The sequence below is a fragment of the Leucoraja erinacea genome, chromosome 1, assembly GCF_028641065.1.
Source record: "Leucoraja erinacea ecotype New England chromosome 1, Leri_hhj_1, whole genome shotgun sequence".
Lineage (NCBI taxonomy): Eukaryota > Metazoa > Chordata > Chondrichthyes > Rajiformes > Rajidae > Leucoraja > Leucoraja erinaceus.
The window spans coordinates 64,079,262-64,107,035 of NC_073377.1; the positions used below are offsets into that span (position 1 = coordinate 64,079,262).

At 41.1% G+C, this 27,774-nt stretch overlaps 1 protein-coding gene across 3 annotated transcripts in view; it reads left to right on the plus strand.

The window, feature by feature from the left end:
* Positions 1 to 27,493, plus strand: part of LOC129697394 (uncharacterized) — a 90,120-nt gene extending 62,627 nt beyond the window's left edge. The window contains exons 12-16 of one of the 3 annotated variants that reach the window (XM_055635904.1): positions 1,524 to 1,606; positions 8,670 to 8,733; positions 24,101 to 24,256; positions 25,199 to 25,297; positions 27,378 to 27,493. In XM_055635904.1, the coding sequence (XP_055491879.1) occupies positions 1,524 to 1,606; positions 8,670 to 8,733; positions 24,101 to 24,256; positions 25,199 to 25,297; positions 27,378 to 27,433 (458 nt within the window). In that variant the 3' untranslated portion in view covers positions 27,434 to 27,493. The remainder of the gene's footprint in view (positions 1 to 1,523; positions 1,607 to 8,669; positions 8,734 to 24,100; positions 24,257 to 25,198; positions 25,298 to 27,377) is intronic. The other 2 variants (XM_055635911.1, XM_055635919.1) reach the window with 2 other exon arrangements.
* Positions 27,494 to 27,774: the final 281 nt, after the last annotated feature.

Below are 27,774 nucleotides of genomic sequence, written 5' to 3' on the forward strand. Positions count from 1 at the left end.
ACAATGCGGTGTCACCTTCCAGAGGGAAGTGATTCAAAGAGTTTGTGGCCAGGGTGAGAGGGGTCAGAGATGATCTTGCCCGCTCGCTTCCTGGCCCTTGCAGTGTACAGTAATTTCAATGGAGGGAAGGTTGCAGCCAATAACCTTCTCTGCTGATCGGACGATTCGCTGCAGCCTCCAGGTGTCGTGCTTGGTGGCTGAGCCAAATCAGACCATGATGGAGAAGGTGAGAACAGACTCCACGATGGCTGTGTAGAATTGGACCATCATTGCCTGTGGCAGATTGTGCTTCCTCAGCTGCTGTAGAAAGTACATCCTCAGTTGTGCCTTTTTGACTGGAGTTGATGGTAGCCCCCCACTTAAGGTCCTTGGAGATGATGGTCCCCAGGAACTTAAAAGACTCCACAGATGTGACTGTGGTGTTGTTGATGGTGAGTGGGGTGAGGGGAGGGGGAGCTCTCCTAAAGTCTACAATCAATTCCACTATCTTAAGAGCATTGAGAGGTTGTTGCTACGGCACCAGGACGCCAGCTGTGACACTTCCTGTCTGTAGGCAGATTCCTCCCCATCCTGGATCAGTCCAATCAGGGTTGTGTCGTCCGCAATCATGAGAAACTTGACAGAGGTGTAGAGAGAGTAGAGGAGAGGAGAGAGTACGCAGCCTTGCAGTGCTCCTATGGTGAGCGTTTGCGCGTCCGAGATGTGCTTTCCCAGCCTCACATGCTGCTTCCTGTCTGTCAGGAAGCTGGTGATCCACCGACAGAGGGGCTCAGGCACAGTCAACTCGGAAAGTTTGGAGTGTTATGTTTCTGATTTTCAAACCTGCAGTAAAACTCATTCAGGTCGTTGGTCAGCTGACGATTGTCCAAAGAGCGGGGGGCTTTCTTCTTGTAGCTGGTAATTCCTTGCAAACCATTCCAAACTGAAGAAGAGTCACTAGCTGAGAACTTGCTCCTTAACTTCTCAGAGTACCTTTCCTTGGCAGCTCTGATTCCTCTTCTCAGCTTGTACTTGGCCTGCCTGTAGAGGTCTGCATCCCCACTCCTGTAGGCCTCCTCTTTAGACTGTCGGAGCTGTCTGAGTTCTGCAGTGAAACAGCGTTTGTTGTTGTTGAACCATGTCCGGGTCTTAGTTGGAATGCAACTGTCCTCGCAAAAGCTGACATATGATGATACAGCTTTGATGAAAGCAGGAATTAAGGAAATTTTTGCAGAGATGGCTACTGCAATGTGAAATCCCTTAGCATTTATGTCAGCTGATCATTTAAAAATGAATGGATAAGTATTAAGAAATAAAGAATAGATAAATGTTCAAAGCAAGGGAAAGTGATTACAAGAGATAGCGCAAGTTCAGACAGGGGTTATTTTGTTGTTGTGATGCGTGAACAACCTTCTTATATGTTGCTGGAATTCTGCGAGTAATGAGTTAAACCATTAAAATATGATATTACATATTAATATTTAATAAAAATTAAATGAATACAAAACACTTAAATGAGTTTAAATAGTTTCAATTCTCCCAAGGAACTACCGCTTCTCCAAGCTTTGCGACGGCAGGATCACAAGAAGCTATGAAGACTCATAAAATAAAAGAATCCAGAAGTACGGTAGGAAAGATGAACTTTAGAGAGGAATTCTCAAGATAAGGCAAAAAGAACAACTGGAATGTGAAAGTTGAAAGAAAGTGGGATTTTGTTTGTCTTCAACACGCTGGGTATTAACTAATGGAGTAGGTTGCCCACCTAAATTAATGTTTTTATTCTGATAATTTAATGGATAATTGGTTGGATTCAACAATATTTGCAGAATCCATTCTGAGAGTTTCTCACCTAAAAATTGAGATCCTGGGATCAATCTTGGTGCTAGAAATCTCAAATGGGGGAATGGTAAACACAAGTTTTTTAATAGATGAATTTGGAAAAATATTCTTGTTCAACATTTTCTATCATGCATCAACATTTCACAGTGTTTTCCTTTGCTGATTGCTGTAGGTCAGAGTGTGCTATTCTCAGCTACCAAAAAAAAATCTTTCCAAACCATGGAAGGAAAAAATACTCGGTCAACATTACAGACAGATAAAGTAACTGTTCTAACACTCAGAGAAAGAGTTATCCAAAATTGCTGAATTTTTATTTTTTTTTTATTTTTTATTTTTATTAGAAGTACGGTAAATTACAATACTACACAACACATATATCTTAATACATTTTTTGTACCGCTTCATTTTTTTTGAGCTTTAAGAAAAAGATAGAAGTAAGGAAAGTAAAGAAAGTGCGCGAGAGTCGTGAAGTGCAAGAGTGTTGGGAAAGAAAGCCCCTTAGAAAAGAAGTTAGAGAAGGAAGTAAAGTGAGAAAATAGACCCTAGAAAAGAAAGAAAAAGAAAATAGGAACAATCGCTCTATAACAATTATAACATTAAACTCCGCAGAAAGGGGACTACCAACCAAGTCTGTTTTTGTTGTTTTACCTCCCGTTACCAGGTCCTGATACCACTCATTTATTTATTTATTTATTTAAATTACTATTGCATCTCATACTTGTAATAGGTCCAGAAACATAGACCACGTCTTTTGGATAAAATTGCTGAATTTGATATTGAATCTGGAAAGGTGCAATGCACCAAGGCTGAATGCGATTCTTTAAACTTAGTCAGAGTTGTGGAGACAGATATTGGCTCTTCAGCCCATTTATCCATGCTGATGATAGACATATAAAGCTGGAGTAAAGCTGAGGAAAGGGATAGGTGGTTGTTTTGGGTTGATACCTATCCCTTTTCTTCAGAGATCCCATTTCAAAATAGACTTTATTCAGGTAATAAATATCTACAATACATGAACCATGCAAGAAATTCATCCGACATTTTCGGAGCCTATACAAGACATTCAATACTGTTGCTCAAATTTCACAAATTTATCTCCCACCCTTGCCACTCATGTGGCCCACTGGCGTGGAATCCCTTCCCTTATTTTGAGGGGTGTCTCCACCACACCGTGCCCCCCAAGTCCAGCAGCGGAAGGACCCTAGACTGTGGTCCTCCCCCACGAGCCTTGGCGTTGGCTGCACCAAGCTTCAGTGCGTCCCTCAGCACGTACTCCTGCAGTCTGCAGCAGGCCAGTTGGCAACATTCCCCAACGGACATCTCGCTCTGCTGGGTACTCAACAATGCTCAGGCAGACCAAAAAGCGTCTTTCACCGCGTTGATGACCTTCCAGCAGCACTTGATGTCAGTCTCTGGATGCGTCCCTGGGAACAGTCCGTAAACAGTCCTCTGTGACAGAGCTGTTTCAAATAAACCGTGACATGAACCCTGGCAAACCTCTGCAGACTCTCTTTGCAAATCTACACTCTGCAAAAATGTTGTCTGACCCGCTGAGTTACTCCAGATTTTGGTGTCTATCTTCGGTTTAAACCAGTTTCTGCAGTTCTTTCTTACACATTATCCATGCTGACTATCTACATTAATCCTATTTGCCTGCATTAGGTCACTACCCATCTTTTTTTTCCTATCCAAGTATCTGTCCTTATATTGGGTGTTGTTACAACACCCAGTTTCGCGGTTGTATGGTGAATTAAAAAGCAGGAAACAAAATGTTCAGAGTTGTCTGTGCATAGTAAATGTGGTCACCCAATCTAAATGTTTGATTAGAGTGGGGAATCATTTAACATTGCTCTGGAGCAGTAGAATAGATCCTTCATTTAGTTACAGTGTGCTGAGACACTCAAGTCAAGTCAAGTCAAGAGAGTTTATTGTCATGTGTCCCAGATAGGACAATGACATTTTTGCTTGCTGCAGCACAACAGAATATAGTAAGCAAAAATACAGAACCGTTCAATTCAATGTACATATAAATTAGCAGATAAAGTGCAATAGGCTGTTACAGTTCAGAGTCTGTTTGTTGGTGAGTTTAATAGCCTGATGGCTGTGGGGAAGAAGCTGTTCCTGAACCTGGATGTAACAGATTTCATGCTCCTGTACCTTCTGCCCGATGGCAGCGGAGAAATGAATGTGTGGCCAGGATGGTGTGGGTCCTTGATGATGCTGGCTGCCTTTTTGAGTCAGCGACTAGGATAGATTCCTTCGATGGTGGGGAGGTCAGAGCCGATGATGGACTAGGCAGTGGTTACAACTTTCTGCATCCTTTTCCGCTCCTGAACGCTCAAGTTGCCGAACCAAGCCACGATGCAACCAGTCAGCATGCACTCTACTGTGCACCTGGAGCAGTTTGAGAGAGTCCTCCTTGACATACCGACTCTCCGTAATCTTCTCAGAAAGTAGAGGCACTGATGTGCTTTCTTTGTAATTGCATCAGTGTGCTGGGACCAGGAAAGAGCTTCAGAAATGTGCACGCCCAGGAATTTGAAGCTTTTGACCCTTTCCACTATCGTTGATGTAAACAGGATTGTGGGTCCCTATCCTACCCCTTCCAATGTCACAAAGATGTTCTTCTTATACCCAATGCCACAAAGATGTTCTGCTTATACCTTCAAGATCATTTTAACTGATTCTGACAATTTCCTGATGCAGGGTTTCAACCTAAAACATCGCCCATTCCTTCCTCCACAGATGCTGCGAGGCTAGCTGAGTTCATCCAGCAGATTGGTTATTGCTGCAGGTTCAAGTTGCAGTTGCTTGTGCCTCTGGCCCTTTTCTTCAGACTCTGCCAAGCCAGGAAGGAGGTGGTTCAGCAGGTCTGCAGTAATCTTGCACTCTGAGCGAGCCAGTTTTTAGTCCAGAGATACAGTACGGAAACAGGCCCTTCGGCTCATTGATCATTCACACACTAACATTATCCTACACACTATGAACAATTTCCCAAATCCTATTAACCTACAAACCTGTACATCTTTAGAGTGTGGGAGGAAATTAGAGAAGCCAGAAAAAACCCGCATGGTCACGGAGAAAACATACAAACGCTGTACAGACAGCACCTGTAGTCAGGATCGAACCTGGGTCACTGGTGCTGAAAGGCAGCAACTCCACCGTTGCGCTACCATGCTGCAGTCATTTACTGCTTATGAATCTGGTGCATGAAGCTATTCCATTCATCCTCTTCTGGCTGGAAAAGATTTGTATTCTGACATCCTCCCCCTTCACAATGCCTGGCTTTGCAATGCATCAAGATAGGAAACAAAGTGAATGACATATTTATTATTATGACTGCCCATATTTTGACAGAGATGTTGTCGCCTTTCATTTCCAGTTAGAAACTATTGCTGAAGAAAATGGAATCATTGCTGCCATCATGAGGACTGTGCTTACATTTCCGAGCCCTTATCAAGAGATATATCGTGAAATCAAATTGAAATAAAGAAGATGGATTTATATCACGCTATTCACAGCCTCAGTTCTGAGCACAGCAATTTACAACCAATAAAGAATTATTGAAGTGTACAGACACTGTGACTGTGATGCTGCAGGCAAATTGGACACAGCAGGTTCCCACAAGCAACAATGTTTTAGTTTAGTTTAGTTTAGAGATACAACGTGGAAACAGGCACATCGGCCCAGCGGGTCGGCGCCGACCAGCGATTCCCGCACATTAGCACTATCCTACACCCACCAGGGACAATTTTTACATTTACCAAGCCAATTTACCTACAAACCTGTACATCTTTGGAGTGTAGGAGGAAACGGAAGTTCTCTGAGAAACCCAAACAGGTCACGGGGAGAACGTATAAACTCCGTACAGACAGCACCCGTAGTTGGAATCAAACAAGGGTCTCCAGCAATGCATTCGCTGTAAAGGGGCTGTCCCACTGTACGAGCTAATTCAAGAGTTCTGCCGAATTTCCCCTGATTCGAACACGGAGAATTAAGGTAATAGTCACTCGTAGGTACTCGGGGCCTGTTGAAAAATCTTCACGAGTCTTCACAAACTTACCTCGTTTCCCGAGTACCTGCCGTTAGCGTTACAAGCCGCTAAGAGACGTCCCGAGCTCCAACGTAGGCACCATTGTTTGACATGAACACCTTTTCCTGAACCCCAGCATGTTCACTTTCTCCATGCCCCCTCATGACATTGTAAACCTCAATCAGGTCACCATCTCATCCTCCTATGGTCCAAAGGAAAAAGTGCCAGCCTATCCATTCTCTCCCCCATAACTCAAGCCCGCAAGCCCAGGTAACATCCTGGTGAATCTGTTCTGCATCCTTTCCAACTCTCGGTAGCTGGGTGATCAGAACTGCGCACAGTACTCAAAGTGTGGTCTCACCAACAACTTATACAGCTGTATGATGATGTCCCAACTGTTGTGCTCACTACTCATCCCAATGAGGAAAAGTGTACCAAATGCCACCTGACTCGCAACTTTTTGGGAACAGTGTACCCATATCCCAGATGTTCTGCAGCTCTCACCAAGGCTCTATCATTTACTGTGTAAGTCCTTCCTCAGTTTGACATAAGGAAGTGCAACCCCTCATACTTCTCAGATTTAAATTCCATATACCATCCCTTTGGCCACCTTCCCAAAGAATCTAGATCTTGTTATACACTGAATATCCTACCTCACTGTCTTCGATACCATCAGTGCCCGCTACAAAAGTACCTACAGTGCATTGTCATCCAAATCGTTAATGTATATAGTGGAAAGCAGGAAAGCATCAATCCCTGTGGCACACCACTTGGTCACTGGCCTCCAATCACAAAAACAACCCTCCACAACTATCCTTTAACCCCTTCCTCAAAGCCGATTATGAATCCATTTGGCTCGCTTACTTTGGATTCCATGCAGTCTAACCTACCAGATTAGTTTACCATGCGGGACCTTATCAAAGGCCTTGCTAACATCCTTACAGACAATCTGCCCAGCCCAGGCCTGGCTAACATCCTTATAGACAATCTGCCCAGCCCTGTCCTCAACTTGGTGACCACTTCAAAAAACTCTCACTGAATTAGTGCAACACACCCTCATTGGAGAGACAGTTCAGATTATTGTTCAAATCTCTGGAATGGGATTAAAACCATTCACAACCTCTGGACAAAAAAATCAGGGGTGCTAGCCACGGTCAAAAGATACCAAAGCCTTTGGTATTAATTTGAAATTTCCTTCCTGGCTGTAATAATAAAGGTGTAGCGACACCTGCTGGTGCCTTGGGGTAGAGGGTTTGACTAATCCAGTCACGTGGGCGCGAGGAGTGGGTTTTGTGCGCTTTTTGTCGCGTTCATTCATGCGAGCTCCACACTTGTGGATACAACATCATTTATTTAGCTGTCTGATAGACTCGCGTTATTCATTGTTACCGTTCGTTATAAAGTTCATTGAATTAACGCATGGTCTCGACTCCGCTAAAAAGGCATTAATTTGCCATTGTGTCAAGGATGCCTGCCACTCTGTCCATTCCCTTTCCTCTCTACCTTCTTGTAGATATTACAGGAACTTAAGAACCCAGTTATTCAGACTTAAGAACACCTATTAGACTCCTGAACTGATCACTTATTTTACACCGCCTTCCCGGAGGTGCTGCCATTTACTCTTACTCTCTACTTCATTCAGTTATCCTGCCCTACTTCATAATGCGGTAAATCGTCAATACTTTATTCTGTTATTTTACATTCACCATTACATTTATTGTTATACCTCTCATAGAAATATAGAAAATAGGTGCAGGAGTAGGTCATTCGGCCCTTCGAGCCTGCACCACCATTCAATATGATCATGGCTGATCATCCAACTCTGTATCCTGTAACTGCTCTCCTCAATACCCCCTGATCCCTTTAGCCACAAGGGCCACATCTAACTCCCTCTTAAATATAGCCAATGAACTGGCCTCAACTACATTCTGTGGCAGAGAATTCCAGAGATTCACCACTCTCTATGTACATTTTTTTTTTCTCATCTCAGTCCTAAAAGATTTCCCCTTTATCCTTAAACTGTGACCCCTTGTTCTGGACTTCCCCAACATCGGGAACAATTTTCCTGCATCTAGCTTGTCCAACCCCTTAAGAATTTTGTAAGTTTCTATAAGATCCCCCTCAATCTTCTAAATTCTAGCGAGTACAAGCCGAGTCTATCCAGTCTTTCGTCATATGAAAGTCCTTACATCCCAGGAATCAGTCTGGTGAACCTTCTCTGTACTCCCTCTATGGCAAGAATGTCCTTCCTCATTACCATGTCTACTGTTCACTGTAAGTTTCATCCGAGTAAAGAATTTCATTTCAACCTGGCGTATATATCAATAAACTAATCTTGTCTAATGCAATCTAACGTTCCCAAACATTACATTTGGTAATAATTGAACTCTGTGTGGAAACAGCACACTATCCTTAACATACTAATTTCAGTGTTCTTGTCCGTGAAACACAAGGTGTTAGCACACAGCTATAACAAGCAATTAGGAAAATAAGTGATATATTAGCCTTTTTTTAAAGGACGCTGTTGAATACGAGCAAGCAAGTGTTGCTGTATTTATCGAGAGCTTTGATGAGAATACATATATATTCTCTTTGATGAGAAAAAGCATATATAACCCAGCAGCGAGACAATGACAACCAATATTTCTTGTGAATGTGATTATATAAGAATAAGGATGAAAAAGGGGAAGAATAATGTTGGTCTCATCAAAAGTTTATGAGGTGTTTTGGGGTGCATGTACAGTTAATAAAGTAATAGCACCTCCGTGTTTAGACTTCTGCAAAGGCATGTTTCTAAAATATATAAATTAATTCACAGGATATGGCCTCTCCAACCCATTCTTTACTTCAAGAAAATAGCACCATGGAACTGGAACATACAGGTAATAGGACATGGGTTGGAAATAATTGCTGAAAAGTGTGTTCGGCCAGATTTTATGGTTAGCAGCAAAAGGGTGAGGACGATACATTGTTGAACTCCAGGGAAGATGCTTACAATGGTCTATCACACCCTGGATTGTGGACTTTACATGTCTTAATATGGGGTGCGATAGGGTTTCTGTTCTCTGCTACCCAATCACAATGATATAGTCAAGTTAGTTTAGTTTAATTTAGGTCAGCTTAGTTTATTGTCACGTGTACCGAGGTGCAGTGAAAACCTTTTGTTGCATGCTAAACAGTCAACCTGTTAGTGGAAAGACAATACACAATGACAATTGAGCCATCCACAGTGTATGGGGAAGTGCTGGTGTTGGAGTAGAGTTTTATAAGAGTGGAGTGATTGTAATGCGTGATTGCAGAGCCACTTCTATGACCAGCACACAAAGAGTCGCCTGGCTTGGGCGCCATCTAGAAGCAGAACTGTTGAGAAGCCAGTCATCTGGAACAATTCCCAAAGATGGCAAACCAGGAATTAAAAATCCGTTACACAAAAGAAAAACCTTGTGGAGTTTGGAATTCCAAACTAAAAAATAAAAATGCTGGAAATTCTCTGCAGGCTAACATTTCCGTTCAGTGGTTTCTCATTGGGAATTCTGTTTCACTCTCTCCACATTTACTTGCTGGATCTGATGAATATTTTTGGTGAGACACAAGGAACTGCAGATGATGGGTTATAAATTAACACGTTAAGTGCCAGAGTAACTCAGCAGGTCAGGTAACATCTCTGGTAGATATGGATAGGTTTCAGGTCGGGACCCTTGTTTACTTTTGGTTTTCATTTGAAAAAACTTGAATTTTAATTAACTTTAAATATTTTGTGGACTGGAAAGATAATTGGAGCAGGCATTAGAAAATAAGGTAGCAATTGCTTAATTAGTTTTTATCACAATCAGTTTTGAAATGTTGAAGTGTTTATCTCAGAGAATGACAATACAGACGTAAATTTAGATCTAGGAGCCAGTGAACATGTACAATGATACTTTAATATGCCCTAAAAAATACAAGCTGCAAACAACAGGCATTTTGTGTGGTATTTTTCAGTGAGAATAATTTATAAATAATTTAAAATTCTCATCAGTTCACTCATTTCTACAAATTATTGCTTCCTGCCAAGGAGCAGCATTTCACAGACAGCATCTATGAGATTTTCATTTTCATTTTCATTTATTTGTTTATGCACACATCAAATTCAAAAGGCTGCATTTTTTTTTACCTCACTGTTAATCGATTCACCAACTCCATGTCAATTTAAATTAGCAGTCACTGGTGTTATATTGGTGTTATATTGTCATAGATTTTACAGCAGTAATCAAAGAAACATTACAGTACAATATGACGACCTTCTCTGTTTATTTACTCCTTTCTCTGGGTAGAAATTGTGCCAAACCATATGAGGAACATCAATTCATAGAAGATGAAGTGTAGAGTAAATCCCCACTCTTTATAGTCTCTATAGTGTATATCTAATATTTTCATTGTGCTAGAGCACTAGTATGGGTGTTGTGGGCCCAAGGGACTGGTTTCCAGAGGGCTAGTAAGGACATTATGGGCCAAATGGATTGTTGGGCTGGCAGCTCAGTCACTCAGGCCTGGTGGGCTGGAAGCTCAGAAACTGCCAGAAAAAAATTCTGCAGATTCTGATGGAGGAAAGTCTATCCTGGCCTGGATTTCACAGGGAGCCAATGAAGGGAGGGAAAAAAATACTGAAGGGACAATACTGAGTGAAATCTCAGTGAAAGGTACAATTTCTAGACTTTTCCTGGCCTGGCACGGGCCTTTTGGGCCAAAATGCTCCTCCTGGGCTAATACAGGCATTTTGGGCAAAAGGGACTGGTTTCTCAGCTAATAGGGGCCTTGTGTCAGTCACTCAGGCCAAACAAAACATTTAATTTCATTTCCATTTCCATTTTGCATTTCCGTTTCTAGCACAGGGCAGGCCAAACAACTAATTTTATTTCATTTCCATTTCCATTTTGCATTGCACTCTCAAGCACAGGGCAGGCCATACAACTCATGGCATTGTCGTTTCCATTTCCATTTTGCATTGCAGTCTCAACCACAGGGCAGTCCAAACAACTCATGGCATTGTCATTTCTATTTTCATTTCGCATTGCAGTCTCAAGCACAGGGCAGGCCAAACAACTCATGGAATTGTCATTTCCATTTCCATTTTGCATTGCAGTCTCAAGCACAGGGCAGGCCAAACAACTCATTGCATTGTCATTAAGGGCTAACAAATCATTTATTGCAAGTACTTTGCAGACTCACAGTTTAGTTGATTCACAGCTTAGAATCACAGTTGTGGCCTCTCCCTCACAATCTTCCAGAGTGACTGACTCACGTCCAGGCATCCGGGGTTTTATAGTCCTGCCCCCCCCCCCCCACCCCCGGAAGGGGCGTTACCTTAATCATGGTGATTGACAGGCGAGAGGACCAATCAGCTGATCTTAAAAAATTTTAAACACTCATAACTTTTTTTATTTTTAATCGATTGGAAAAATCTTCGGGGCTGCCTCAGGACTGTGAGTAAGATGGCCGAAAATCATAGCGATATAGGATAGCGCTTTTTCTAAAATCTATATACAGCGCAGACCGGAAGTGATCAAGATGAGACTTTTAGTTATATATATATTCATTATCTGTTGGAAATAAGTTACTGTTTTTCCTATTTTCACGCTATATACAGATTACTGTTTACAGCTCTAGTTTGCACAATTGTTTAGTATTAATACCTTTTCCTGAATTTCTGGCAGGCTGTTCCTGCTGTTTTTGTTTATTTTCTACTCTGCCTGCTAATTGGATGAATTTCCATTTAGTCACAAATCAACTGGGGCTTCGTTGTTGAAAGCTGGTGTTTTCACTTGGGTGAATTCTCCTGCTGCCATCAGTCGATACTTGATACCAACATGATCTTCCTTCTTGCTGTGCGTGGCTGTCACAGTGGGTGATCCATTCTTTGTTTCACCAACCACATCACAGGTTTGCAGTAAAAGCCTGCAGTGCTTCTTCAATATAAACAGAGCTGATCTCTTACACAAAACAAAGTGCTGGAGGATAGACACAAGGTGCTGGAGTAACTCAGCGGGTCAAACAGCTTTTCTGGAGAAAATGTTAGATGATGTTTCAGGTTGGAACCCTTCTTCAGACCCGAAATGTCACCCATCCTCTTTCTCCAGAGATGCTGCCTGACCTGCTGAGCTACTCCAGCACTTTGTGTCTATCATTGGTATAAACCAGCATCTGCAGTTCCTTCCTCCACAAAATTCTGGAGGAACTCAACGGATCAGGCAGCATCTGTGGAGAGAATGGACAGGGGACGGTTTGGGTCAGGTCCCTTCCTCAAAAGCTGATCATCAGGACTTCTCATCTGAAAATGTTAATCCCTTTTCGAAAAGAAGATAGCATAGTGTTGATAAAGAGGAAAGTGACAATCAAAAATGAAATGATGGAGAATCCACAGTGAAACAATATGACACTATGTTTGCAGGCTTTTGAAGGACTGATACACCACCAACTCTCTGCTTATGGCACTGTCACTGCCTGCTTCAAAGCCTCCACTATTGTTCCCGTACCCAAAAAGCCAAGGATTACTAATCTTAATGACTACAGGCCTGTCGCAATGACCTCTGTAATCATGAAGACCATTGAAAGGCGTGCTGATCCACCTGAAAAATATCACAACCCCCTTCTGGACCCCCTGCAATTTGCATACCGGGCAGATAGATCAGTGGATGCTGCAGTCAACCTAGGACTGCACTTCATCCTCCAGCAGCGAGATCGCCAGGGGACATATGCAAGGATTTTGTTTGTGGATTTTAGCTCTGCATTCAACACCATTGTGCCAGAGCTACAACACTCCAAACTTTCCGAGTTGACTGTGCCTCAACCCCTCTGTCAGTGGATCATCAACGTCCTGACAGACAGGAAGCAGCATGTGAGGCTGGGAAAGCACATCTCGGACACGCATACCCGCAGCATAGGAGCACCGCAAGGCTGCGTACTCTCCCCTCTACTCTACTCTCTCTACTCCAATGACTGCAACTCCACAGACTCCTCTGTCAAGCTTTTCAATTTTGCGGATGACACAACCCTGATTGGACTGATCCAGGAGGAGAAGGAATCTGCCTATAGACAGGAAGTGACACAGCTGGAGTCCTGGTGCCATCGCAACAACCTGGAGCTCAATGCTCTTAAGACAGTGGAAGTGATTGTAGACTTTAGGAGAGCTCCCCCTCAAGTTAAGTCAAGTCAAGTCAAGTTTATTTGTCGCATACACATACGAGATGTACAGTGAAATGAAAGTGGCAATGCTCGCGGACTTTTGTGCAAAAAGACAAACAACCAAACAACCAAACAAACTATAAACACAATCATAACACACATATTCTTTTACATAATAAATAATGGAAGGAAAAACGTTCAGTAGAGTTAGTCCCTGGTGAGATAGGAGTTTACAGTCCGAATGGCCTCTGGGAAGAAACTCCTTCTCAACCTCTCCGTTCTCACCGCATGGCAACGGAGGCATTTGCCTGACCGTAGCAGCTGGAACAGTCCGTTGCAGGGGTGGAAGGGGTCTCTCATGATATTGTTGGCTCTGGAGTTGCACCTCCTGATGTATAGTTCCTGCAGAGGGGCAAGTGAAGATCCCATAGTGCTTTCGGCCAAACGCACTACTCTCTGCAGAGCCTTCTTGTCCTTGGCAGAGCAATTCCCCAACCAGATGGTAATGTTCCCGGACAAGATGCTTTCCACCGCCGCTGCGTAGAAGCACTGGAGGATCCTCGGAGACACTCTGAATTTCCTCAATTGCCTGAGGTGGTAAAGGCGCTGCCTTGCCTTACTCACGAGTGCTGAGGCGTGTGATGCTCATGTCATATCCTTGGAAATGTGGACTCCCAGATATTTAAAAAAGTTCACCCTATCCACAGGATCCCCATTTATCCTCAATGGAGTGTACGTCCTCGGATGATGTGCCCTCCTAAAGTCCATGATCAGCTTTGTTTTTTTGATTTTCAAGAGGAGGTTGTTATCCTGGCACCAGAGTGCTGGATCAGCCACCTCCTCCCGGTAGGCCTTCTCATCGTTGTCTGAAATCAGGCCCACCACCACAGTGTCATCAGCAAACTTAATTATTGAGTTGGAGCTGAACCTAGCCACACAGTCATGTGTGTACAGGGAGTACAATAGGGGGCTGAGGACGCAACCCTGGGGCGATCCTGTGCTCAGGGTGAGGGACTTCGATGTATTCCCTCCCATCTTGACTACCTGGGGCCTGGCGGTGAGAAAGTCCAGGCACACAGGGAGGCACACTCCCCTCATCACACTCACCATCAACAACACCCCTGTCACATCTGTGAAGTATTTTAAGCTCCTGGGAACCATCATCTCCAGCGACCTTAAATGGGGGGTTACCATCGACTCCAGTAAAAAAAAAAGGGCACAACAGAGGATGTACTTCCTGCGGCAGCTGAGGAAACACAATCTGCCACAGCCAATAATGGTCCATTTCTATACGGTCATTGTAGAGTCTGCCCTCACCTTCTCCAGCATGGTCAGGTTTGGCTCAGCCACCAAGCATGACATCCGGAGGCTGCAGCACATCGTTCGATCAGCTGAGAAGGTTGTTGGCTGCAACCTTCCCTCCATTGACCAACCATACACTGCAAGGACCAGGAAGCGAGCGGGTAAGATCATCTCTGACCCCTCTCACCCTGGCCACAAACTCTTTGAAGTACTTCCCTCTGGAAGGCGACTCTGGATTGTCAAAGCCACCATTACCAGACATAAAAACATTTTGTTTCCAGGAGCAGTAGCTCTACTCAAAACCAAACGTCTGTAGCCTCCTTTTGCTCTGGGATTTTATTTCATTTTTCACATGTTTAAATTACAATGTGTTATTTTTAATTGTCTACTGTGTATCGTGTTGTTACTTGCGAGCAAAGCACCAAGGCAAATTCCTTGTATGTATAAATATTTGGCTAATAAAATTTATTCAATTCAATGTAGTCAATTATAAAAGATTAAATAGCGGCACATTTGGATTGCAGTAACAGGATCGGTCCGAGTCAGTATGGATTTATTCGGCTTCCGGTGGCGCTATGGAGACTTAAGTCCAGCGCCAACCAGCTCCGTACCGAGGAAGCAAAAAACGGGAGAAAAAACGGGACCTACCTGCAGCGATCGTAATCTGAAACGGCAGCCTGCGTGACGTCATCAGGCCTGCGACTTAAGGTATGTCGCTACAACACACCCCCCCCCCGTGGAAAAAAATCGGGTAAAGGAAGACCCCAGATGGAAGAAGAAGGCCCTACAGAAGCCTCGGCCTCAGTTACAGCGATGGCCCAGGAAGCTCCCCCAAAGAAAACTAAAGGGAGAAAATCGGAAATGGATGATCTTAAAATCTTTCTGGCTGCTGAAATGAAGACTTTTGGAGAGAAATGGAATGGAATGGAAAAACAAGACCAAGGCAAGGAGATATGATCGGAAGAATGATGTATTCAAATTTAAATTCATCTATCTGAGGTTTGGGAGCAGGGTCAGGTTTTATGTGTTGTTCCTTCTGCCCGGTTATAGACCACCTCAGATGCAATATGCAAGATGCTAACATGACAAGAAGGGGTCAGGGAATAACATTTTGTAGTTGGAATGTCAAGGGAATCAATGAACCAATTAAGAGAAGTAAAGTTTTGGCACACCTAAATCTAATTAAAACAGATATAATATTTCTTCAAGAGACACATCTTAAAAAGGAATCTCAACACAGACTTAAAGCTAAGTGGATCGCTGAATCATATCATTCCTCTTTTTCCCACAAGTCAAGAGGAGTAGCAATAGTAATTCGTAAAGGAATACCTTTTGCGACCTCTTCAATAATAGTGGATATGGATGGCAGATATATTATAGTGGTTGGAGAGTTAAATGGAGAAAAAGTGATCCTTCTAAATGTTTATGGGCCTAACTTCGATAACCCCACTTTTTTTAACAAAACATTTAATAAAATTCCTGAATTTGCACAATACAAATTAATAATTGGAGGAGACTTCAATTGTACATTAGACCCATACTTAGATAGATCATCAAGGCAAAAAAAAGCAACATCCAATTCAAGTGTATTTTTAAATTCATTTATTAATACCACTAATATTAAGGATATCTGGAGAATAGAAAACCCAACCGGACGGGAATATTCATTTTATTCACCAGTACACAAAACATACTCAAGAATAGATTACTTTTTAGTTGACTCTACGTTTATTCCATTTACTTATAATTCAAAATATCATAACATCATAATCTCAGATCACGCACCAGTAACATTCATGATTAAATTAAACGGAATGTCCGAGAAACAAACATATTGGAGACTTAACCCACAAATCTTGAACGAAAGATCATGCTAGGAATATATTATTAAACAAATCCAAATATTTTTTGAGGTAAATGACAACCCTGACACACCTGCTTCTCTTATGTGGGAGACGTTTAAAGCGTATGTTCGAGGTACATTAATCTCTGCCCAAGCATTTTATAATAAAGAAAACAGGATTAAACAACAAGCACTGGAAAGTGAAATTAAGCAACTAGATACAGAAAAATGCGAGAACGCCATCTACGTTAAAAAACATAATAAAATTGCTGTACTGAAATATAAATTAAAAATAAAATGTACTCAGAACAAGTAATAAAACTTTATCAAAAAACCAAACAATTACAGTTTGAATTTGGAGACAAACCAGAAAAACTATTAGCACGCCAGTTGCGAAAAATGGAAGGGGAAAAAATAATCCATAAAATTAGAACAGAGACAGGAGAATTATTAAAAATGCCCAAGGATATAAATGATAGATTTCTACAATACTATCATAACCTTTATTCAACTAAAACTGTAGCACAATCAGAAGGAATAGCAGATTTTTTAAATAAAATGTAATTTAAAAGGTTTAGATTCAAATGATAGAGAATTATTAGAAAGGGAAATTACAATAAAGGATATTGAGGAGTCTATTGGCTCTCTAAAAAATGGTAAGGCAGTAGGGCCAGATGGTCTAGGTTCAGAATTTTACAAAAAAATTCATGATTTGCTGTGCCCACGCTTGCAAAGACTATATGATTATATCTACACCCAACAGAAACTCCCAGACACCTTAAATGAATCTATAATAACGCTTATTCCTAAAGCTGATAAAGATCCGGAAGATCCGGGATCATACAGAGCAATTGCACTTCTGAATACAGACCAGAAAATACTAACTAAAATACTAGCACGTAGATTAAGTACAGTGATGAATAAATTAATACACCCTGACCAAACAGGCTTTATTCAGAAACGGTATTCATATTATAATCTAAGAAGATTATTTAATATTATATATACCAAGAGAATTATTAATGAAGATTTAGCAATAATCTCACTTGACGCTGAAAAAGCATTTGATCAGGTCGAATGGCCTTATTTATTTTCGGTGATGGAAAAGATGCAGCTAGGGGAGAAATTTTGCACATGGATAAAACTGCTATACACAAATCCTACGGCTAGAATACTTACCAACCAAAGACTGTCATCTAAATTCAGTCTATCTAGAGGTTGTAGACAAGGATGCCCGTTATCTCCATTACTATTTGCACTTGCAATTGAGCCACTTGCAGAAAGAATTAGGGGGCATCCGGAAATATATGGGTATAACACTAAAGACACAGTGAATAAAATTTCTCTATACGCAGATGACGTATTAATTTACATCACAAAACCAGAAATTAGTATCCCAAACCTATTAAAACTAATAAACCAATTCGGTGCACTTTCAGGATACAGAATAAATTGGAATAAAAGTGAAATTATGCCAATAAGGGAACATAACAAACAGATAATACAACAATTCCCATTTAAAGTAGTAAATGAAAAATTTAAATATCTAGGTATCTATGTAACTAAGATATATACATCATTATTTAGAGCAAATTTCCCCCCATTATTGAATAAATTACATAAGAATATCCAATACTGGAAAACATTACCTATTTCAATGGTTGGCAAAATTAATGCCATAAAAATGATTTTTTTTACCGCAAATATTATACCTTTTTCAGACGATTCCGATATACCTGGCAAAAAACTTCTTTAAAAAATTGGACTCTATTGTTAATGATTTTATCTGGGATTATAAGAATCATAGGATAAGCAAAAGACACCTGTGTAAATCAAAAAATAATGGAGGCTTGGTTTTACCTAACTTTTTGTTTTATTTCTGGGCAGTTAATATTAAAAATATGAACTTCTGGTTGGGAGAAATAGACCAGCAACCAGACTGGTTAAAAATGGAAAAGGAAGATTGTATGCCTTATGATATTGGTTCGATATTATTTGCTACGTCTAAATTAAACAAGAAAATTTACAGGGAAAACCCTATAATATTTAGTGCTATAAAAATTTGGAAACAATTAAAAAAGACATTAAAATTAGATAACTTATCTCTTTTTCTTCCAATTGTGAATAATTCATTGTTTAAGCCTTCATGTTTAGAAGGGGGTTTTACACAATGGAAGAATTATGGAATTAAAAATATGGGACACCTTTACAAGGAAGGCTCTTTTTTGACATTTCAGGAGTTGCAACAGATTTATGGACTTCGAGGAAATGATTATTTCAGATATCTTCAACTTAGAGATTATGTTAAATCGAATTCTAAAAATTTTCGAAATAGAAACCCAGAGATTCTTGATGAATGTTGGAATAAGCATCCTAATACAGAAAAATTAATATCTTATATATATAATATCTTATTAGACAGTGACATTCCTTTGACGGACTTACACAGACAAGCATGGGAAAAAGAATTAAATCAGGTAATAACGAAAGACATTTGGGAAGAAAGTTTACAACACATACATCAGTGTTCACTAAACGCAAGACATTCTCTAATACAATTTAAAGTAATACATAGGTTACATTACGCCAAAACAAAATTACATAAAATTTTTCAACATATCTCACCTATATGTGATAAATGTCAACATTTAGAAGCTACGTTATCGCACATGTTTACAAACTGTACAAAAATTAAAAATTTTTGGGTAAATATTTTTAGTATAATATCCAAAGTAACCAAAACACAACTGGAACCAAACTCAAAATTAATAATACTCGGAATATTAGAATTAAATCAAACACTTAGAATAACACAAAGAAACTTTATCGATTACAGTTTAATAACAGGAAAAAAATTAATCCTAAAATTTTGGAAAGGCCCTACGGCTCCCACAATCAAAATGTGGATTATAGAAATGACGGAGACCTTAAACGTGGAAAGAATCAGACTTTCCCTGTTGGACAAACAGGAATTATTCGTTGGAACATGGTCTCCTTTTATTGATTACTTAAAGGGTCAGAATAGTTCAGCACAGGAACCTGGCTAGCACCCGGACTAAAGATTGGATGAAATGCTATACTTCGAAATGTACGAACATATCTCGAATGATATTTTTAAACTCTAACAAATTTTTCCATTCTTCTTCAATTACCTCTTTCACTTCTCTTCCTTTTTTTTTTTATTTTAGCTTTCTTTTTCCTTCTTCCCTCTCTCTATTTCATCTATCCCTTTAGCTCTATCTAGTTATAAAAAAAAACCGAAGAAAAATGCAAAAAGTATTGGAGACAATGTAATAATAACTGACAATATTATCAATTTAAAAATGTAAGACAGTAATGATGTAATAGATTATGTACCTATCTCCAATAATAAAAAAAATAAAAAAAAATAAAAAATTATTCAATTCAATGTAGTCAATTATAAAAGATTAAATAGCGGCACATTTGGATTGCAGTAACAGGATCGGTCCGAGTCAGTATGGATTTACGAAAGGGAAATCATGCTTGTCTAATCTTCTGGAATTTTTTGAGGATGGAACTAGGAAAATGGACAAGGGAGAGGCAGTGGATGTAGTGTACCTGGACTTTCAGAAAGCATTTGATAAGGTCCCACATAGGAGACTAGTGGGCAAAATTAGAGCACATGGTATTGGGGGTAGAGTGCTGACATGGATAGAAAAATTGATTGGCAGACAGGAAACAGAGAGTAGGGATTAACGGGTCCCTCTCAGAATGGCAGGCAGTGACAGGTGGTGTACCGCAAAGCTCGGTGCTGGGACTGCAGCTATTTACAATATACATCAATGATTTAGATGGATTCAAAGTAACATTAGAAAATTTGCAGATGACACATAGCTGGGTAGCAGTGTGAACTGTGAGGAGGATGCTATGAGAATGCAGTGACTTGGACAAGTTGGGTGAGTGGGTAGATGCATGGCAGATGCAGTTGAATGTGGATAAATCGGAGGTTATCCACTTTGGTGGCAAAAAAAGGAAGGCAGATTATTATCTGAATGGTGTCAAATTGGGAAAAGGGGAACTACAAAGAGTTCTGGAGTTTTTGTTTATCAGTTACTGAAAGTAAGCATTGAGGTACAGCAGGCAGTGAAGAAAGCTAATGGCATATTGGCCTTCATAACACGAGGAGTTGAGTATAGGAGCAAAGAGTCTGAAAATTGTGCCCGAAGGTATACACAAAATGCTAGAGTAACTCAGCGGGATAGTGTTGTGCAGTCTGATAGGCAGGAAACATGTTCCTGAAGTTGGGGGAGTCCAGAACCAGGGGCTACGGTTTAAGAATAAGGGGTAGGCCATTTAGAACAGAGATGAGGAAAAACATTTAGTGTTGTGAATTTATGGAATTCTCTGCCTCAGAAGGCAGTAGAGGGAGGAACGGGGCACTGAATGTGAATGATCAGCCATGATCACAGCGAATGGTGGTGCTGGCTCGAAGGGCCGAATGGCCTTCTCTTGCACCTATTGTCTATGGTCTATTGTCTATTGTCTAATTCAATTCATTTCAAAATTTATTCAATTTATTCAATGGCTGAAGTAGGTGTTAAGAACATTTACCTTTTTTGGCACTGCCTGGCCATCACACGTACTGACTTTTCCACCAACAAAAGGATCACAGTCTCAAAAAGGCAGCCAGTATCCGTAAAGATCAACACCATTCTGCTCGTGGTCTCATTTTTCACTCCTACCATCACCAGGAAGGTAGAGCTGTATGAAAATTGTGAACGAAGGTATACACAAAATGCTGGAGTAGCTCAGCAGTCTGAAGAAGGGTCTCGACCCGAAACGTCACCCATTCCTTCTTTCCAGAGATGCTGCCTACCCCGCTGAGTTACTCCAGCATTTTGTATCTACCTTTGTTTTAAACCAGCATCTGCAGTTCTTTCCTACTGAAAATTGTGACCACCAGGTTCAAGAATAGGTTCTTCTCAACAACCTTGAAAATTGCACAACACTAACCTCAATTATGAATTATGGATCATCTATGGTTTCACAAAGGATCTTAAGCTTTTTTGCTTTTGTTTTTGTATCATTAATGTATTGGATTTTTGTTTATGATACATTGTCTGTGTGTGGACACAAAAAGCTGGAATAACTCAGCGGGACAAGCAGCATCTCTGGAGAGAAGGAATGGGTGATGTTTCGACTCGACACGAAATGTCACCCATTCCTTCTTTCCAGAGATGCTGCCTGTCCTGCTGAGTTACTCCAGATTTTTGTGTCTATCTTCGGTTTAAACCAGCATCTGCAGTTCCTTCCGACACATATTGTCTGTGTGTATTGAGTTTACAGACCTGTTAAATTCTGCATGGAAAAATGCCTGTTCCAATGACAGTAGACATGACAATTAAAGAAGGGTCTCGAACTGAAACGTCACCCATTCCTTCTCTCCAGAGATGACGCCTGTCCACTGCGTTACTCCAGCATTTTGTGCCTATTGACAATTAAACACTCTTGATTATTGTCTCTGTTGACTGGGTCCTTAGCTGTGATCTTTGCACTGGCCAGACAGGGTGTGTCTATCAAGCTCAGTCCTGAGAACAAAATAGTCCTGAGGACAATTTCAGAAGAAGCACACTGCAATAATAAATCTTGTAGGGCAGAAACATCATTGGGTTCAGTTTAGTTTAGGTTAGAGATACAGCGCAGAAATAGGTCCTTTGGTCCACCGAGTCCACGCGGACCAGTGATCCCCGCACACTAACACTATCCTACACACACATCAAGCCAATTAACCCACAAACTTGTACGTCTTTGGAATGTGGGAGGAAACCAGAGATCCCTGAGAAAACCCATGCAGGTCACGGGGAGAACGTACAAACTCTGTACAGACAGCATCCATAGTCAGGATAGAACCTGAGTTCCTGGAACTGTAATGCAGCACCTCCTTCGCTGCACCACTGTGATGTCCCTGTGTTAAATAAGCAACACTGGATTGTTGTCTGTCCAATTATTCCACATTCACTGCAGATCGATAGCAAGTTCCTGTATAGCATTTCCCTGTCATGAAATCTCTTGTGCTCATATTTCGGCAAAGCATTTATTCAGATGTCTACAAGAAAGCTTTGTTGCTCCAGCCTTTCAAATGAGTTTTACAGTTCAGATGATGGTAGCATGAATTGGCTGCAGAATATCTTGGTATTGAGAAGGCCACAAATTGAATAGGCATGTTGCCATGCTGGTCACATGAACACACAAGGGCATGGGTGAGGAAGGGGATATGATATCAAAGGCATCCTTTAAGTTCACACTGATATCATGTTGCCTTTGTGTCTTTGTTGCTCTCATTTTCACAAAAGCAATGCACACATTTAAAAAAATATATTTTTTTATTAGAAGTAGTGTTAAATCATATAAGACAAGAATAATATATTACATTTTGTGTACAACTTCTTATTTTAAATTTAATAGTAAAAAAAAAGAGTAAGAAAAGCAAGAAATAGAGAGAAAGAGAATATTATATAAAGTAGTGATATTGTTAGTTCGAGAAGAAATAGAAAAAAAAGAGCCCATGGGGCTGTATAGCTCGAAGGAGAAAACAAAGAAGTGAAGTGAGATAAGAAAAAAAAGAGAATAAAGAAGAAAAAAGAGAGAGAAAAAAGAGAAATTGAAAGGGATATACCTACTTCGTATCTTTACCCATCCCTTACCCGGTTCTGAAACAGTTAATTTCTAAGTTTGTGTTGCACCACATGCTTGCAATAAATCGATAAAGGGAGACCAAATCTTTAAGAATTGGTCTGATTTGCCTGATAGGACGCATCTCATATCTTCAAGATGTAACATTTCCGACATATTTGAGATCCACATTTTAAGCGGGTGCATTTTTCCAGAATTTAAATTTTTTTTTGCCGTTATTAAGCCATAATTAAGAAAACATTTTTGAAACAAAGTCAGTTTACATCCGTCTTCCATTGATCCGAAAATAATCAGTTTTGTATTGGGGTTCAATTTTATTTTAAATAATTTTGTGAAAATTCCAAAAATTTAATTCCAAAATGTTTGAAGTTTTATGCAAGAGACAAAAGAGTGTTCTATAGTAGCGTTTCGAGATAAACATTTATCACAGATGGGGGAAACATTAAGAAAAAATATATTCATTTTAGTTTTCGAGTAATATAATCTATGTTTAATTTTAAATTGAATTGTTATGTCTTACATTATTCGAGCATTTATGTACATATAGCAAGTATTTTTCCCATCTGTCTTTCGGAATTTTTATAGATAATTCTTGTTCCCAATCCATTCTAATTGCCTCTGTCGATGGTTTTTCTATATTTTAAATAATTTTATACAAATATGATTTAAAATTAATTGATTGCCTTTCTGTTCATTCCTTCATCTAATAGATCTGAGGTTAAGGTTTGATATTCTTGAGTGTGATTTTTCAAGTTATCTCAGATTTGAAGGTGTTTGAAATATTGATTATTTTTCAGGTTGTATTTTAATTGTAATTGTTGAAATGATAAAATGTTTCCCATTTCATACATATCTCCAAGTGTTTTAATTCCTATTCTTTCCCAGTGGGTAAATGTTTTATCAATAGTAGATGGATTATTAACTATTGCAGAGGGAAGCAGAGGGAAGCAATAAGTTTCTTAATTTGAGAGTTAATTTTATTTGTTTCCAGATTTGTATTGTACTATGAATAATTGGATTATTTTTATACATTGTACAGTGTTATCGGGGAGAAAAGGATTGCTCCTATATTGAAAGGAGAACAATCCTCTTTCTCCATTATTATCCAGTCTACTTATTGGGCAGACTTGTCCAACCAGTGAGTTACATTTTTGATGTTCACTGCCCAATAATAGTACAAAAAATTAGGGAGTGTCAGTTCACTGAATTCTTTTTTTGAAAATTAACTGCATTTGGATGATTTCTTTGGAGCCAGCTTTTTATGTTTTGTTCTCTTTTGGTCAATTTAGGCCTCGAAGAACAACTTTCCATCAGTGCGAGTGCATCAGAACGAGACATGAGCCGAGAACAATCTGTGTCCTTCACACCAATATCAATCAACCACATCCCAGAGGACACAAACAAAGGACTCGAAGATTTGGAACCTTGCAAAGAAGAGTGTTTGGGTAAGGAGGAATAAATGATGCTAAAAACACGGCAACATCCATAGCAAATAATCCCTTATCTGTAGGGAAGAACTAAGGATGCTGTTTTAAACCGAAGGCAGACACAAAAAGCTGGAATGACTCACCTGGTCAGGCAGCATCTCTGGAGACAAGGAATAGATGATGTTTCTGATCGAGACGATCTCCAGAACCATCTTCAGATCCCTTATGTTTGGTGATATTCCCAACCCCCCACACCCCCCCCCCCCCCCCCCCCCCACCTCCACCAGACTCGCAGTCATTTTTGTCGCCTCCTGCTCACAGCCAATTCGCACCGGCCGGCCGTGCGCAGCGCTCCGCCCGCAGCGTTCCGCCCGCAGCCCAGCCATCCTCCCCCACCCTCGGGCTCTGGATTGAAGCCACTGAACACGCAGTAATTTGGTTGGGCTTCCGAGGGCTTCAGAGGTCCAGCGAGGGGGTCCGAGGACCGCCGCCCGCTCGCCGTGTTCAAGTCCACCCTCTCCCTCTCTCCCCCCACTCTCCCCTCCTCTCCCCTCCCCACCCTCTCCCCCACTCCCCACTCTCCCCATCCTCTTCCCTCTCCTCCCTCCCCCTTCCCCCTTTCCCTGGTGTATGTGAAGCTCAAATTTATTTCTTTTTTTTTGTAGAAATTAATAAACATCATTCAAATTTGAGTTTGAAGAGGGGTTCTGACCCACAACGTCACCCATCCTTTTTCTCCAGAGATGCTGCCTGATTCACTGAGTTACTCCAGCATTTTGTGTCTTACCTTTGGTGTAAACCAGCATCTGCAGTTCCTTCCTACACATTTAAATGTAGTTGTTGGTATCAGTTTGAAAGGTCACTATTTGGTGACATTAAACCACCTGAACTCTCATGTGTCTCCATGGTATATGCACTAGCTGTTCAAATAAGTGCAGTGAAGTCTTTTTGTTCCCACAGATGAGTCACCTTCATTTAGATTTGTGCAGTCTACGCCTCAGATAACTATCACAACTGTGGAAGAAGGCATTGAGACTCAAGAGGCCACCAAACCCTCTGGTAAGAAGGAAATCTTCAACAGATGCAGAAGACATGCTATCCAAACACCACATTTTAATCTGCACTGCACCCTGCCAAGCAGACACTGCAGCTGGCATCACACCTCTGGGCCGTAGATGACAAAGTATTTAAGCTGAAGATAGATGCAAAAAGCTGGAGTGACTTTAGTGGGTCAGACAGCATCTCCGCACAAAAGGAATAGGTGATGGTTCGGGATGAGATCCTTCTTCAGACTAAGAGTCAGGGGAAAGGGAAACGTGAGATATAGACAATGACATAGAGAGATATGGAACAAATTAATGAAAGATATGCGAAAAATGAAAGATGATAAAGGGAACAGGCCATTGTTAGCTGTGCCCTAGGTGAAAACGAGTTACAGAAAATGAAACTCAGCAAGCTGGCTTTGAAGCTAGCACAATGACCTGGGTGGGGGCGGGACAGAGAGAGAGGCGATGCAGGGGTTACTTGAAGATAGAGAAATCAATATTCATACTGCTGGGTTGCAAAACTGCCCAAGTGAAATCTGAGGTGCTGCTCCTCCAATTTACATTTAGCCTCAGCCTGACAATGGAGGTGGCCCAGGACAGAAAGGTCAGTGTGGGAATGGGAAGGGGAATGAAAGTGTTTGGCAACCGGGAGATCAGGTAGGACCAGGCGGACTGAGCGAAGGTGTTCAGTGAAACGATTGCCTAGTCTACGTTGGGTCTCGCCGATGTATAAGAGTCCACACCTTGAAAAATGGATACAGTAGATGAGGTTGGAGGAGGTGCAAGTGAACGTCTGCCTAACCTGAAAAACTATTGGGGTCCCGGGAAAGAGTCGAGGGAGAAGGTATAGGGACAGGTGTTGCATCTTTTGTGGTTACAGGAGAAGGTACCTGGAGAGGGGCTGGTTTGGGTGGGAAGGGATGAGTTAACCAGGGAGTAGCAGAGGGACCAGTGTCTGCGGAAGGTAAAAAAGGGTGGTGGAGATTAGAAGATGTGAATAATGGTGGGATCCTGTTGGAGGTGGTGAAAATGTCGGAGGATTATGTGTTGTGTGCGACGGCTGAAAGATAAGGACTAGGGGGACTCTGTCTCTGTCGCGACTAGAGGGAGGGGGAGCAAGAGCGGAGATGTGGGGTAACAAGGAGACATGAATGAGGGCCTCATCAATGATGGAAGAGGGGAACCCCCGTTCCCTAAAGAATGAGGACATCTCGGATGCCCTGGTATGGAACAACTCATCTTGGGCGCAGATGCGGCGTAGACAGTGGAATTGGGAGTAGGAGATAATCTTTGCAGGAAGCAGGGTGGGAAGAAGTGTAGTCGAGATAGTTGTGGGAGTCAGTAGGTTTATTATAGACATCAGTCAATAGTCTATCTCCTGTGATGGAGACTGTGGAAAGGGCAGCGCGGTGTCGGATATGGTCCAAGTGAGTTTGAGTTTATTTCAGCTGTTTGGTTGCATTGGGAAATCGGGGGAAAATGGGACACAAGCGGCAAAAAGCTGTGTCTTCAGATATCCCAATCCTGTGTAGAAGGGGGCAAATCTCCATTGAGTTGGCAGACATCCAGCAAGCCAATACACACCACTGGATGGCCAACTATTAATTACAATCTACTGTACCATTGTCTTTCTAGTTCATGGCTGACAGACCCCTGCAACTGATCTAAGAGTTGTGCTCTTAATGCTCTTAAATTATCACAATAATATTTGACAATGGCTCATTTCAACGGTGCAAATGGGTTTGTTTAAAACTGTTCTCAGCTATCTGAATTTTACATTCCAGGCAGAAATCTATGCTCTCAATGTGCCAATCCGAAACATCACCTTTTTTCTCCCAAGATGCTGCCTGTCTTGCTGAGTTACTCCAGAACTTTGTGTCTATCTTCAACATTAAGCCATTGTTGCTTTACTTCAGGTGATCATGCTGCACCAAACAATTCTGTGTGGCTTCAGTTCTCAAATTGTTCCGAGTATGTGCTTTTAACCGTTAATTTAAATCTGCTAATTCAACATCTTTTTTGATTTCTGTTGAAGTTCTTAAAAATCGTTCATAATATATATATATATTAAAAATATCATTTGTGTCCATCAGCAGGTAATAATGAAGACCAAGAGCAGAATAAAGAAAGAAAAAAGGTAAGATCATAACAATATTGAGTTTGAATTAAAGTGGAGTAACAAAGATAACAAGTTTTACACTGGTTGGTGCCAGCAATGGCTGCCTCGCCAACAGTCTGTCTGTCCCTTCCTTCTTTGTGTCTGTTTTGTATGTGTTAAATGTCTGTTTTAGTGTTTCATTAGCTTATTTTGTGTGGGGGGTGAGGGGTGGGGGGAGTTGGGGGAAACTTTTTCTAATCTCTTACAGTGACGGATTTTTTCCGTATTGTATCTCCGCCCGCACTGCGGGCTAACATCGTGGAGTTGGCGGCCATTGCTGGAGATCGACTGGGATCTACATCACGGGAGCCTGCGGACTTACCATCACGAAG